Genomic DNA, 15,084 nt, shown 5'->3' with positions numbered 1-15,084 from the left:
GAGATTTAACAAATGGACTTTATTTTACCATACAAATAGTCTTATAGGATGAGCATAAAAGTCAGCTTTTTAAGAAATGCACTGGAAGCAGTAACCTAGAAATTTAACCATTTCCCGCCTTTTTTTTGGTACAACTTGAGAACATGGTACTTATCAGAAATGACAATGGAACATGTTTTAGTAAAATAATTTTATTTCATAAATGCAATGGACTGGGGAGAGCAATGCCTTTAAAAAGAGAAGTTTTGTTATCTTCAGAAATTTGATGCAGTAAAACCATGTTGTGAAAAATTCATCATGAAAAGACTGTTACCTCATTTAACACCTCATTCCAGTAATGTGTCGAAACTGAGTCCTGATTTACACACAGAGTCATCCACTTTTTGGGAACAGACTGGCAAGGACTACTCACATAGAAAACGTATTTAAGTTACAGACTAATTCCTACTGAGTGTATCCCCGAAGTTACTTGTGAATAAAAAAAAAATTGTTACTATTAAACTCTTTTAGGGCAGTAAAAATAGCCCTTTAGGATCAGCAACTGAAGAATAGCTGAGTATTCTTTGGGAAAAGATCTTTTGAAAAAAGGAACATCAGTGTAATCAGACCTCCACTGCTTCTGGTTACAAGATAACCAAAATGAGAACCAAAAATTCCCTGAATTGTATGAAAGCAAACTCATGTGTGAGTGTGAGCCACTTAACCGGAGCCTATTTTTATATCTGTATCATCTGAGTTTTGAAGATTCATTTGAAAGAGCTGTTCCTGGCATGAAGATTAGTTTTATGTGTCTCTATGTAAGTCATGCTTATTACATAAACTACTTTCATTTAAAGTTGAGCTCATTCTTTCTCTAAAAACTGACTTCATGCTACAGATACTAACAATTGTATATATGAAAAAGGGCCACATCTAACCTAAGGTGAATACTTCTGGCTATTGCAGGGGAATTTTAAAATATCTAATGTTTAAAATATACTGGACATGGTACCAAGATAATTTAACAGAAAATTTTGCCAACGGACCTACTAAATGGGGGGCAAAGTTTTCAAGTTTCTGATATAAATTTGTAGGGAAATAAATGGTGTCAGGTTTACTGTGAGCTACCAACCTTACCCAGCCAGAAACCTTCGTATTTAAGATGGTAGGAAAGACATTCCTCATTTAGGCAAGTAGGGTTCTCATTCAACCTGTAAATCAAAAAGATTACTCTTACCTTGCTTTACAAAAAAGTACTCTTTAATTAGTGAAAAAAATTCAAATTCAAGCCTTACCTAATGCTTATTGCCCTTCCTTGCAGGTCTAAGTGCTAGACCTAGCAACTGTGGCAACTATCTCTCATTGATGTTCCAAAAGGCGAAGAGCTCCTTCCTGCTAGACTTTCTTCGATATTTCAGTTGTAATAAGCAGATTTAACTAGCTTTTGGAAAGTTGCTCACTATCATCATAGTATCTTATGCCTCCACTTCTCTGTAGTTGAAGCTCTTGCAGCTGCCTTGTCATTCTTTATTTATGCTGACTTGTCCATACTCAAAAGGCTGCTGAAGTCCTGTCTTAGGGAGTTTCCTTTGATCCACACTGTGCTTAAATAGTACATCTTAGGTCCTTTAAAGCTGGTTAAATCGCTCTCCTCATGGCTTACTTTTCCACACTGTTCGCAAGAGCTAAGCTAATACAACTTATAAACAGGTCACATACACAGACTTCACCTGCTTATAGGTTGCAAACATCAACTTACTGAAAAAATTTTCACCCAAACTAGTTCCAGAACACAGAAAGTTGGTTAATAGTACAATTAACCTCATATGCCATTAAAGGATACTGTCAAGGTTGTGTCAAACAGTTTTACAAACATAAAAACAGGAAATGTCCATCTCCCCCATTTTCAACCTTTATTGTATGAATGAATAAAAGAACTTGAGACAATTTAGCTCGATTTTAATAAAGTGTTTCCCAAGCATTTTGACCAGGTACCCAAGTTTATGAACATTGACAGTGTCCATTTATATAACCACACTTGAAGTTTTGAAAGACTTAAACCATTTTCTAATATTAGCCTTTTTCTCCACTGCTTATTCACATATGCCCATTAACAAATGGAATGTTGTGTGTTACATTTATTGGTTTGTGAGTGTTTCTGGAAAACTGCATTATCTGTGGAGACCGATTTCCATGCTGGCATTGCATGCATCCAGATATTAATGCACAGAGGCACAAAATTAGAGCAACAAGAGAGCATATTCAAACACTAGCACGCCCCATTCCCCTTTTTATTGCTTTTTTTGCTTAGTACTTCTTAAAACAAAAATAATCTCGAATTCAACGTTCAACTGCCAAAGAAAGTAACAGCAGGGCACATTCTTAGGGCTTGAGTGAAATTGTAAGCACTAGCTGGCGCAAAACAGTAGACATTTGTTTTTATATATATGATCGTGTTATCTAAAACTCTTCTCAACCAGTCTTCCAAACACAGAACCAACACCAACATTATTTAGGTGAAAGGGTACACAAGATGAAACAGTGTCTTCTTTGGGAACTCCCAATACTCAAATTTCAATTCAGGACTCCAAGAAGAGAAGCTTGTACTAAGCAACTATGCTACATTTCTGCTGCAGTAGGTTATTTTGGACAGATATACCTAGACTGTATTTTGCTTGGTTTCACCCAGCAAAATGTATAGGGTACAAACAGGAAAGCATGCCAGCCAGTTAAAGGTTCAATAATACATGAATTTTATTCTCTTGCTGAGAGCTTGTAACCAACAAAAAAAAGGGTAAACCATGGAAAATAATCAGATTTATGGGCCTCTTGTGCTTTAAAAATAAAGGTACCCAACTAATATGCTCAGATATAGCAAGCTTAGTGGTCCTATATTTTGAAGTGTAAGAATGGTTTTTAAGGTAGGAGTGGGAAAACACCCACTTATCTTCCCTTCCCAGAATTTGAAGAGGGCAGTAGACATTCTTTATACCCAAAAACTATGGCAGCAGTTCAAATGTGACCAAGGTAAATGGAGATGTTTGAACACAGCTAGGACTCAGCAAATCTAACACACTAAAATCATAAGATTACATTTTGAAAGAAAATGCACAAAACCAAATAGGAATTTTGAGATTTTTCATTTGAAGGTAATCTTAACGCTATTAAATTCACAAATATGCTAATTTAAATACCCAATCCTATTTATCTAAAACACACATTGCAAACATACAAATATCTATTCTCTCCACATGTCAGTGCCCATTCATATCATGGTTTGGAAATGGGGAGAATAGATTCCCCTTAACCCGCAAGTCAGTAGGTGTTTCTTTACAGTTAACTTTAGCAAAATTCATACAAAATAGTAATTAACAATGATCTTCTTTACTTGTTAACTCACAAGGAAACACCTTCGAAACTGCATTGTGTTAAAGTTTCTGTACTAAAATGTAGAAAAACTGAACTACACAAATATTGAAAAGTTAAAAATTCCTTAATTTTTTATTCCTGGTACCACTACCACAATTTACAGGGCAATATACCTGATGTAATGAAAAGAAAAAGAAAAGACAAAGCTACAACAGATAAAAGACCTCAGGAATGTACATCTAATTGACACTACATTGCATTAATCAATAGCTGCACTTTTTGCAAACTGTGGCTATGACAGTCCTGAACAAGAAGGGTTTCCTGTTTAAGCTGCAGTAACTTTTCTGACTATGGATCATCGTTCCTTCTGTGGCAGATTTTTACAGTTCCTCTAATGCATTTGGGACGACTGTCTCAAAGTAACCTGCAGCTTTCCTGACAACTCCTCGCTCTCTCTCCTGCTAAGAACTGTAGCCTGTTGAATAATACAGGATAAAAAAATTATTACACTCAGTGAACATTTCCACATACAATCATCATCATTAAAAAATTAAATTAAAAAAGATACCTACCCTTTTGTTTTTTTTTTTTTAGAACCTTCTGCTACCATATCCACCACTTCCACCACCAGATCCATAACCACCTGGAAATAAACATGTACAATTGAATATACATGATTTTTTTTTTAAATTAAAAAGTATCTGAACAATTCCCACACAAAAAAAATTACTTACCACCATAGGGACTGCCCGAGCTTCTTCCACCAAAACTGCCCCCTTTCATGGGTCCGTAATTTGATTGCTGTTGTCCACTATAATTACCAAAATCATTGTAGTTTCCACCACCACCATAGTTACCTGAAATCACAAAGGTTTATTTGTGGTTTATACACACAGTAATTATTTCTGCATTTTAACACACATAATTACCTTTTGAAAACCATAGTAGCATGCTTTACCACATATAAAGGCAGCTCTTTAAAAAGAAATTTTATACAAGTACCCAACTCCCTCTACTCCAAATTCAAAGCCCCATCAGACCCAAAATCCATCCTTCTAGTTATAGAGGCCAGGATATTAGAGGAACACTGTATTTCTTATGAGATGCTATATACTTAAAGTACTACTACTACACACATACTCCTCATAACTATTTTTAGTGTTCAATGTACTGATGCTGAAGCACTGTTTTAAACCATAAGAAAAGCCTCATCATTCATTAATAAGGTACATCAGTGAATTGACAAAGTATTTCTGTTAACCTAGATTCCAGGTAGTATCCTATTAATTTCAATAAGTCTTGAGTATTCAATTTAGAGATTTAATTTGTCCAGTTTAAAAGTACTTAAGAATTAAAAATTCACAAACTACTTTATTGAAGTGTGAAACAAGTACTGCATACTAGTAATTGTTCATACAAAAATAAACTTGGTTATACTTCACTAGTTTCCTGAAGAGCCAATAAAGTTACAAAGAAATTCAATTTAATTAGCCACTAATATAACATTTTCAATTACAGAACAAGAATTTGATCAGTGCAACTACAAACAATACTAAACATCTAAACAAGTAAAAGCTTACTACCTCCAAAATTTCCTCCTTCATTGTAACCATCATATCCTCCTCCTCCACCATATCCACCACCTTGGTTTCCATATCCTGGTCCACCACCATAGCCTCCTCTGCTGCTATAACCAGGACCACCACCATAGTTGCCACCTACAAAAAAGTTTATGCCAACAAAAACATCAATGAATAGCAGATCAAGTTGCTGACTTCTATTTTCATGGCATTTAAGTCACTGGCAAATATGCAAACAAGTTATCTAACATTGTAAAGCCTGGTAAGATACAATCAAAAGAACAGCAAGAACCTGGACTTCTAAGAATTATAATGAAATAAATAAAAAAAAAAAACAAAGATTATAATGAATTAACCATAAAAAGTAGAAAAACCACTATTTTTTTTTTATAGAAGAAAATACAATAATATAATCTCAGACCCTTAGCACAACTGCTAGCACAATTTAGTTGGCTACAAATGAGTGCTATTTTATAGGCTCTAGGGGGGAAAAAGGCTTATGCTACGGGAATAGTAGTATACTCCTATCGAGATTCTCAAGTTTCAACTGAAATTGCAAGGAATCAACAAATACTTCACAATTTCATAGTATAAAATAGTTAAAATATCAATTAAGAAACTTACCATCACCTCCAAAACCATTGTAACCACCATCACCTCCTCCATAACTTCCTCTGCTGCCACCACCTCCACCACCATAGCCTCCTGAAGAAAAGGTAGGAATTAAAATTATACATTCAATTTAACATTAAATTCTAGGCACACTTCTACTCAAAAATGAGGACAATATCCTACCTCTTCCACCAAAGTTTCCACCGCGGCCAAAATTACCTCCACCACCTCCAAAGTTTCCTCCACGACCCATAAAGTTGCCAGATCCCCCTCCACGGCCTTTTAACAGAGGCAAGGAAGGATTTTTAAAATGTTACAAATACCACTCACTCCTATCTATTGTTTATCTATTTATGGTTCTACTCACCTCTTGGTGATCCAGCAGCAGACTGCATCTCTTGTTTAGAAAGGGCCTTTTTCACTTCACAACTATGCCCATTAATAGTGTGGTATTTCTGAACTGAATTTTTTTTAATCAAAACAAAAAAATGTTATTTTATGTTCACAAAAGAATATATATATAACGATATCCGTTGTCATTACTTAACACAATAAAACATTATCAAGAAAGCAGTAACTTTGGAGTGTGGATGAAGGAAGTGTTCTGGGATGTAAATGTTCTTTTCCTTGATCCAGATGCTGGTTACACAGGTGTAGACACTTTATGAAACTGAATGTTACACTTTATATGCTACTGAACACAAAATTACAATAAATTTAATATTTTCATTCAAAACAAAACAGAATCACTTCTGCTTCTTCATTCAAGTCCTGATAAATTGCTACTTACCAACGATTTTATCAACTGTATCATGATCGTCGAAAGTTACAAAAGCAAATCCTCTTTTTTTCCCACTCTGCCTGTCTTCCATAACTTCTATGGTTTCAATCTTGCCATACTTCTCAAAGTAGTCTCTCAAATTATATTCCTCTGTATCTTCTTTAATACCACCAACAAAAATCTTCTTCACTGTTAGATGGGCACCAGGCTTTACCGAATCCTACAAACAAATTATGTTAAGCCAAACAACAAAAACACACTTCTACAATTTCATGTATTACACAATACAGCATTAATGTACCTCTCTAGAAACAGCTCTCTTTGGTTCCACAACACGCCCATCAACCTTGTGTGGTCGAGCACACATTGCTGCATCCACTTCTTCAACACAAGAGTAAGTCACAAAACCAAAGCCCCTGGAACGTTTCGTTTGGGGGTCTCTCATTACCTACAAAATAAAAATTTTAAGGCCCTAAAGTCAATCTCCACAAGTCCTCTCTCTACCCCCTCCAATCTTGTTCCCTTAGTAACTTACCACACAATCTGTGAGTGTGCCCCATTTCTCAAAATGTTCTCTCAAACTATCATCTGTAGTTTCAAAGCTCAGACCACCAATAAACAGTTTCCTTAACTGCTCTGGTTCCTTTGGATCATGGCCCTGAGGGGAAGGAAAAACAGTTTTAATTATTTCTAGTAATAAACGGCCAATGATAAAGCTTAAACTAAGAAACAAAACTTCCGCCACACTAGCAATTTGTCTAGTTTTTAAGTAGAAAATGGATTTTAACTGTTTGAGGGAGTAAAAGGTTGCCAACGAAATCACAAGTAGGGTTTCAAATCACTTCCCCCTCCCCCAAAACAGTATACCAGAAAAATTTTAAGTTACAAATTTGTGCCTGAGGCTTTTAGAAGTTACTATTGAGAAATCATTTTTCTAATAATGTTGCAGAAAAAATGTTTTCACCAATGCCATTTACACTTCATCTCCACTGCAATAAGCATTTAATTTTAAATTACAAAACGGAAACACAACTTTAAGGTAGTGAGTGGCAAATTTACAGAAATTCATCGGCGTCCATTAAGTCAACATTAAAACACTCGTAAAATAAACCTGCATGATCTCCAAAGTCGACCAATATTAGATAACTAATCACACTGATGTATGCTGCAAAAATTACCTATCTGCACTTAATATGGTAAACAATGCAAAATACAACACATTCATTTTATTTGAAAAAGTGCAAGTGCTACAGGGCACACATGTTACAGCTCCCAAACTCCTCCAAGTCTGAGATGGAACTGATCTAGCCAAAGCCGGAAGTCTCCCAGCAACTATCCATGCCTTCCACGTGTGCGGCGCAACCCAACTGAGCCATCCTGGCTGCTTCCTAGACTCCACTTCAGCCCAAAACTGAAGCCTGTAGAGGGAAATCGAACCCAGGAACTCCCATGTGGAGCGCCAGCTCCGATTTTAGAACCACAAAAACCTGGCCAATTTGAACTAAGTTACATTAGGTAAAGTATATGCTCTCATGCTAGATGAATAGAGCAGTTAAGACAGAAACTGAAATTAAAAAACAAAAGCTTACGATAGCCCTCAAATTGCCCGATAATTTCATAGGTATCTTTAATAAATTGTATCAACTGCCAATTAATGCATTAACATTCCATTCATCTCAAAAAAGACGTACTTTAATTTCTAATGTCTTCCTGCGCCCGCTAAAAAGAAACGTTAACAATAACCTACGATAGGCTAGGAAAAATATTAATAGCCTAAAGCATTAATTCATCTTCAAGGCTGATTAATCGTGCACCAAATCGAAGAAAAATTAGACTCCACATAAAATTATCATAAACACACAAAAATCTCAAAATGGTTGTAGTCCTCAAACAAAACGCCAGGAAAACCACGAGCCAACTCCGAAAATGGGAAAACACGGAGATCGAGATTTAAGTTCCTACTTAGCATTTACACCGAAATCCTTAAAACAAAGTATTTCGCCCACTCGACGACCCGATAATTGTTAACTCTAAGTACTACAACAAAAATGGGCTAGGCTAGGTTTTTAATCGGCGAACTTTTGAAAAAATCTCGTTATTTCAAATGGGTGTTAGGAAGAACGGGCCGGAGAAGGGCCGAATGTTCAGCGAGCAGCTCGGTGCTGGCGCAGGCACGACACGGCCCGGCCTCAGCAGAAGCACGACGCCCCGAGCGGCGAGGCGGTTTGCGCCATTTTCTGCCGGGCCGCCCGCCTCCCGCTTCCCCCCAATCCCGCGCTCTCTTCCGCGGCGGCCGAGCGAGGCGGCGGCCATTGCGGGCCAATGCGCCATTTCGTAACGCGGCAGCGGATCAATGTCAATGTGGCCGACGCCCGCCTGCTCACTTGCCCGGATGTGCCTGCTCGTCCCCACCCCTCCCCCCACCGCCTCCTCCCAACCGCTCCCGCCGAAGCCCGCCATGCCGCCCTCGGCCTCGCTCCGGAGGCCGCGCAGCCAGCGGACCGGTTCCCGTCCCAAAAGCCTCCCCCAGCCCCGCCGCCACTCCTAAGGGGTCTCCCTGTGCGGCCGAAAGCGAAAGCGAAGAGGGCGAAGGGCCCTGAAACGGCCTCTGGCGCCCGCTGCCTTCCCCTCCCCCCCCACCGCTCGTCTCAACGCAGAGCGCGGGACGGCCGCCCTGGTCTACCCGGCCTCCCCGCTCCCACCGAGCCAGGTCCCCCACGCCGGCCACTACCCGTCAACCCCCCACTCTCCCCCTAATACCTCCTCCCCCCGGCGGCGGCGGCGACGGCCGGAGTCGGGCTGGGGGCGACCGGGCGGCGGTTTTACCTCCATTTTGAGACCGGACTCGCCTCTTCCAACTCGAGTTCAATATGGGACCGAGAGGAAGAGGCGGGGCCAGCCGTCACGTGATGCGCTATCCGCGCGCCGCCGGTTTGGCGGGGGGCGGGGCGAGCTGAAGAAGAGGGGCGTGGCCAAGCGGGCGCGAAGAGGGACCCAGCAAGCGGATTGGCCGCCGGAGAACGGAGGCGCGGGAGCGCGCGCGCTTTGCCAACCTCCAATGCAGCACCGCCCTTGCCGCCGTTCGCGCCCAAGCGGCTGTCGTGACGTCAGCGCGGGCTAGGCCAATGGCGAGCGCCCACGACGGGAGAACGCCTCGTGACCGCGCTCGCTGAAGATAAAGGCCTTTCCCTTTCTTCTCGGGCCTCTTTTCCCCTCCCCCACGCATGCCTCTCGGTCTCCATTTCCGAATTCATTCCATTGCCCAACGTGAAATAAAAGCACACTTTCTATCGTGATTTACAGTTGTAGGAAAGGCCTCTCGGATCTCCTCTCCGGTTTCCGAATGCCGGGGAGCAACGTTTGTGCCTGCGACAGCCGTCTCCTAGAGCTGTACGGAACAGCCCTGCGACACAGACATGTGTGAATCGTAGGCACTCTGGACAGGCCTCAAAACGCAGCTGAAATACTGAACGTGCGCCCTTAACGCCCTCAGGCAGGACTGGTGAGGTCAGCTCATCAGGTAGTGGTCCCGAGAAACATGTCGGGGTTGTTTTCTAATGCTCTCCCTGCTGGTGTAGACAGAGCTGAAGCATTGCTCTAGGGAACAGAATTTAAGGAGCCGAGACTTCCAAAAAAGCACAGTCGCCACGTAGGCCGCATATTCCTGAGGAATTTTTACTTTAACATGATCACCTGTTTCTAATGGTAAGGTATAATGAACAGGATGAATTATTAAAGAGAAAACTAGAGATTAATTTTTTCTCGAGCTAGCCAAGTATTTTTAAATCGTTTACTGAGCTTTAGTCTTACGTTTTCAAATGAACATGGGCATGGGGTTAGATGATTTTCCAACCCCCGTAGCAGCTATAAATTAATGCTATGAGTATCCATATTGAGGCAAAGTTAGCTGATACAAAGATGACTACAATTAACAAGGCTTTTTTCCCAGGTAGGAGATTCCTTGTATTTTAACTTAGTAGCCTTTGTGACCAGCTTGTTTAGAATTGCTCTGGCCCTCAATTGGGAACTTAGAAATCTAATAATTTATATCCTAAATTGAAGAAAAGTTGATGTAAACAGGTGGGAAGTGGTGGAGCTTCGCATTTACAGAAGGAGAATGCAAAAGAGTAACAATTTGTCGATGATAATTACCTACTATTGCACAAAGAGAACTGGCATATTTGGAAAACATGCACCAAGGGGACAAACACTGGTCCCTAGACCATAATGTAACTCGGATGAAATAACCTTCCAGACTAGCCACTCCGTTGCTGTGATGCCATTATCACAAGCAAACTTGCTTAGTCTATTTATGAGCAGCTCTTGATAGCCAGAAAAATTTATAGCCTTAGTGTATACCAAGAATTTGTGTATACCCAGAATTTTTGAGTCAGATTACCATGAAATAGTCCTGATACCTTCAGTTCTGAGTATGTAGAAAAACACCAAGGTAAAGTTTAGGAAAGTAGAATCCACATCAAGGCACGCTATGCTATGATTTGCAAGGGTGTTCTAGAAGGGTGATCACTTGCTCACTTTAGGGCATGTTTGGTTTTTTTTTTTCCAACCAGGTTATTTCTAATTAATTTCTAATTAATAATATCTGTTATTCTTTGTTGTTTGAATTGTATTAAATTTTTAGTGTTAATCTGAGAAATAGCATGGGATTGTGATACTAAGCACTTCCAAGAACAAAATATGTCAGCCCATTTAATTCAGGTCTCTTTCTACTTCAGTAATTTGTGAATTTTTCCCTTCAGATTCATTCAAATTTGTTATTTATTCTGAATATACATGACTTTTAGACATTAGCTATTGTGTATGTTCTTGTCTAAGTTTACCATCAACAGCTTTGATGTTGCCTGGTATAGCAAAGGCTTAAACTTTGGATGTTGTCAGCTTTTAGAGCCCTCTCTCTCTCGCTTGCTCACCCTCTCTAAATTTGTATTTATTTATTTATTTTCATTTTCTAGGCAGAGAGACAAAGGGAGATCTCCCCAGATGCCCACAGCAGCCAGGGTTGGGCCAGCCTGAACCCAGGATCCCTGAACTCCATCCATGTCTCCCAAATGGTATGCAGGGACCTAAGCCTGCTTCCTCCCAGGGAGAGCATTAGCAAGAAGCTGGATCAGAAGCTGAGGGGCTGATACTCAAATTAGAAGCTCTGATATGGGATGCAGGTAACTTAACTGCTGCAGATACCCAACATCCGCCCCACTGACTCTCTGAAATGAGAGAAAGAGCGTGCTGGCTGAGGAGAAGGGAGTAAGAGTCCCAGGGTGGGATGGGTGGCACACAGACTTTGTGATCTATGTTAGGGTATCTCAAGTGCTTTCACTTCATGACAGAGAAAATGACAGTTTATGTGTGGCACACTGGAGTAAACCACAAACTATTTGTTGATGATATCCAGTGATGGCTAAAAAAATGTTTTATTTAAAGTGTGTAGTTTTTATGGGGCCAGCGCTGTGGCTTACTTGCTCACTTGTGGCTGTGGTGCCGGCATCCCATATGGGTGCCGGGTTCTAGTCCCGGTTGCTCCTCTTCCACTCCAGCTCTCTGCTATGGCCCAGGAGTGCAGTGGAGGATGGCCCAAGTGCTTGAGCCCCTGCACCCTCATGGGAGACCAGGAGGAAGCACCTGGCTCCTGGCTTCGGATCAGCATAGCTCCAGCCGTAGCGGCCGTTTTGGGGGTGAACCAACAGAAGGAAGCCCTTTCTCTCTGTCCCTCTCTCTCACTGTCTAACTCTATCTGTCAAAATAAATAAATAAATATATATATATAAATTTTAAAGTAAGTAGTTTTGATTTAAAAATGCAGAGTATTAGGAAAGATATTAAATCTTGAATTTGTATAAAAGTTTCAAATAAAAGCATTCCATTTTTTTAAAAGATTTATTTTATTTATTTGAAAGTCAGAGTTATACAGAGAGGAGAGGTAGAGAGAAAGAGGTCTTCCATCGGATGGTTCACTCCCAATTGGCTGCAACGGCCGGAGCTGCACCCATCCCAAGCCAGGAGCCAAGAACTTCTTCTGGGTCTCCCACACAGGTACAGGGGCCCAAGGACTTAGGCCATCTTCTACTGCTTTCCCAGGTCATAGCAGAGAGCTGGATCAGAAGTGGAGCAGCCGGGTCTCAAACCGGTGCCCATATGGGATGCCAGTGCTTCAGGCCAGGGCTTTAACCTGCTGTACCACAGCGCCGGCCCCAGCATTCTGGTTTTTTTTGATCAACTAGACCTGATTCCTGTGAATATATTTTGGTATTAAATGTTACAGTTAAAATGGTTTTATACAGTTTCTTTTTTTTTTTTTTTAAGATTTATTTATTTATTTGAAAGGCAGAGTTACAGACAGACAGAGGAAGAGGAGAGAGAAAGGTCTTCCATCCACTGGTCCACTCCCCAAATGGCTACAATGACCAGAGCTGGGCCAGGAGCCTCTTCCAGGTCTCCCACATGGGTTCAGGGGCCCAAGGACTTGAGCCATCTTCTACTGCTTTCCCAGCCACAGCAGAGAGCTGGATTGGAAGTGGAGCAGCTGGGTCTCAAATGGGTGCCCATTTGGGATGCCAGCACTGCAGGTGGAGGCTTTACCTGCTACGCCACAGCACAGTTTCTAATCCAGACATTTTAATGATGAATTCCTTATATTATGAATAGTCATTCTCAGTGATAGACTCTGATCACATAAGTGGGTGATAAAATATTTAAAACCTTTTTATATAGCCATTTGAAATTTACAATTGTAATTATTTTTAAAGAATCTAACAACTCTTTTTTCTTTTATTGACAAATGTGATTTTATGTGATAATGCAAATGGATTTTAAATCTCATAGTATATTTTTATATCAAAATTTTAACATTGAAACTCTAGCTTTCAGAACATGCCTACCTGTCAATAGCTAGCTTGGACATCATTAAAAAAGTACTAGCTGCAGAGGGATAGAAACAGCCAGAAATTCCATCCAGGTCTCCCATGTGGATGACAGGGACTCCAGTACCCGACCCATCATCTGCTGCTTTGCAGGCACAGTACCATTTTCATGGGTTAGAAGTGGATCAACAAGGACTCAAACCAGAACTCCAGTATGGGATGTAGCCATCAGCTTACCCAGCTGAGCCACAATGCTGCTCTCTCATGGATTTCAGATTTTTTTCAAATCTAGGGATATTTGCATATACATAATATGATCTCTTAGGGATAAGACCCAAGTCCAAAACCAAAATTCATTTATGTTTCATATATACATAGCCTGAAGTTATAGTGTTTCTGGTGAGCCTGTGATTTGCATGAGACTTGTCACATAAAGTCATGTGGAATTTTCTACTTGTGTCATCATGTTGGCATTCAAAAAGCTTAAGATTCTGGAGCATTTTGGATTAGGGATACAGAATGTATATACAGATTTGGCCATAGTCAACAACTTAGTGTATAAACTTCTGCATTTTCTTCTTGGCCTAATCAATGCATAGTATATATGAAGCAAATATTGTTTTCTTTCTACAAAACTATATCTAATCAGATTAATCTGAAGTTCTCCCCCATCCCACATTTAGCAAAGTCATTTATTGAACACTTGACTATGTTCTAGGCAATGCTGGTTGTAGGAAATTCGTAATAGTAGCTGATACTAAATGCTCATTATGTTCCTTGTATGATAGCACCTTTATGTTCTCAATCTTATTTTCTTGTTTATTTATTTTTTTAAGATTTATTTGAAAGGCAGAGTTACAGAGCGGGAGAGTCAGAGAAGAGAAAGAGATCTTCCATCTGCCGGTTCACTCCCCAAATGGCTGCGTCAACTGGGGCTATGCCAGGCTGAAGCCAGGAGCCCAGAGCTTTCTCTGGGTCTCCAACATGGGTGCAGGAGCCCAAGCACTTGAGCCATCTTCTACTGCTTTCTCAGGCACATTGTGACCATGTGGGGAATCCAGACAGAGTTCCTGCTCCTGACTTTCACGTGGCTCAGACCTGGCTTTTGTGGTCATCTGGGGAGTGAACCAGTAGATGGAAAATCTTTCTCTCTCTCTCCTACTCTGTCACTCTGCCTTTTAAATAAATATTTTTAAAAAGATTTTATTTATTTATTTGACAGGTAGAGTTACAGACAGTGACAGAGAGAAAGGTCTTCCTTCTGTTGGTTCACCCCCAAAATGGCCGCTACATCCGGAACTACGCTGATCCGAAGCCAGGAGCCAGGTGCATCTTCCTGGTCTCCGACGCTGGTGCAGGGCCCAAGGACCTGGGCCATCCTCCACTGCCCTCTCAGGCCACAGCAGAGAGCTGGACTGGAAAAGGAGCAGCCAGGACTAGAATCCGGTGCCCATATGGGATGCTGGCGCCGCAGGCAGAGGATTAACCAAGTGAGCCACGGCACCAGCCCCAAATAAATATTTTTTTAAAAAGTTATGTTGAAGTAAAGATTCTATCATGCATCTATCTCATCCATTACCTTTTTTAAATTTTGTTTTTATTTTTTGAAAAGCAGATTGACATTGGGAGGATGAAACAGATTGGGCCTGGCCTAAGCCAGGTGCCCAGAACTCCATCCAGGTCATGGGTGGCAGGGGCCCAAGTACTTGGCTCATCTTCTGCTACTTTCCTAGGTGATTAGGGAGGTGGATTGGAAGCTGAACAGCCAGGACTTGAACCCGCACATATATGAGATGTCAGGGGGGTCACAGCAACTTATCATGCTGCATGCTGCAACACAATACTGGCCTCTCATGACCTTTTTTTTTTTTTTTTTTAATCATAT

At 40.7% G+C, this 15,084-nt stretch overlaps 1 protein-coding gene across 3 annotated transcripts; it reads right to left on the bottom strand.

Moving 5' to 3' along the window:
* HNRNPA3 (heterogeneous nuclear ribonucleoprotein A3) lies at nt 1-9,248 on the bottom strand. Of its 3 annotated transcripts, none has more exons than XM_062188299.1 (11): nt 9,082-9,209; nt 6,857-6,979; nt 6,623-6,769; nt 6,331-6,541; nt 5,908-6,000; nt 5,724-5,819; nt 5,553-5,633; nt 4,932-5,066; nt 4,083-4,205; nt 3,921-3,991; nt 1-1,190 (listed from the first exon to the last, which is right to left on the bottom strand). In XM_062188299.1, the coding sequence occupies exons 1-10, from the start codon at nt 9,151-9,153 to the stop codon at nt 3,939-3,941; spliced, it is 1,134 nt and encodes a 377-aa protein (XP_062044283.1). In that variant the 5' UTR covers nt 9,154-9,209; the 3' UTR covers nt 1-1,190; nt 3,921-3,938. The 3 variants fall into 3 exon arrangements, with proteins under 3 accessions (XP_062044283.1, XP_062044291.1, XP_062044274.1); XM_062188307.1 differs by lacking the exon at nt 1-1,190 and adding an exon at nt 1,922-3,823 and having other exon boundaries at nt 9,148-9,248; XM_062188290.1 differs by lacking the exon at nt 1-1,190 and adding an exon at nt 1,922-3,823.
* Nucleotides 9,249-15,084: the final 5,836 nt, after the last annotated feature.

This window comes from Lepus europaeus, chromosome 1 (assembly GCF_033115175.1).
Source record: "Lepus europaeus isolate LE1 chromosome 1, mLepTim1.pri, whole genome shotgun sequence".
NCBI lineage: Eukaryota > Metazoa > Chordata > Mammalia > Lagomorpha > Leporidae > Lepus > Lepus europaeus.
The sequence above is the reverse complement of the archived record's forward strand: the minus strand, read 5'-3'. Positions and strand labels throughout refer to the sequence as shown.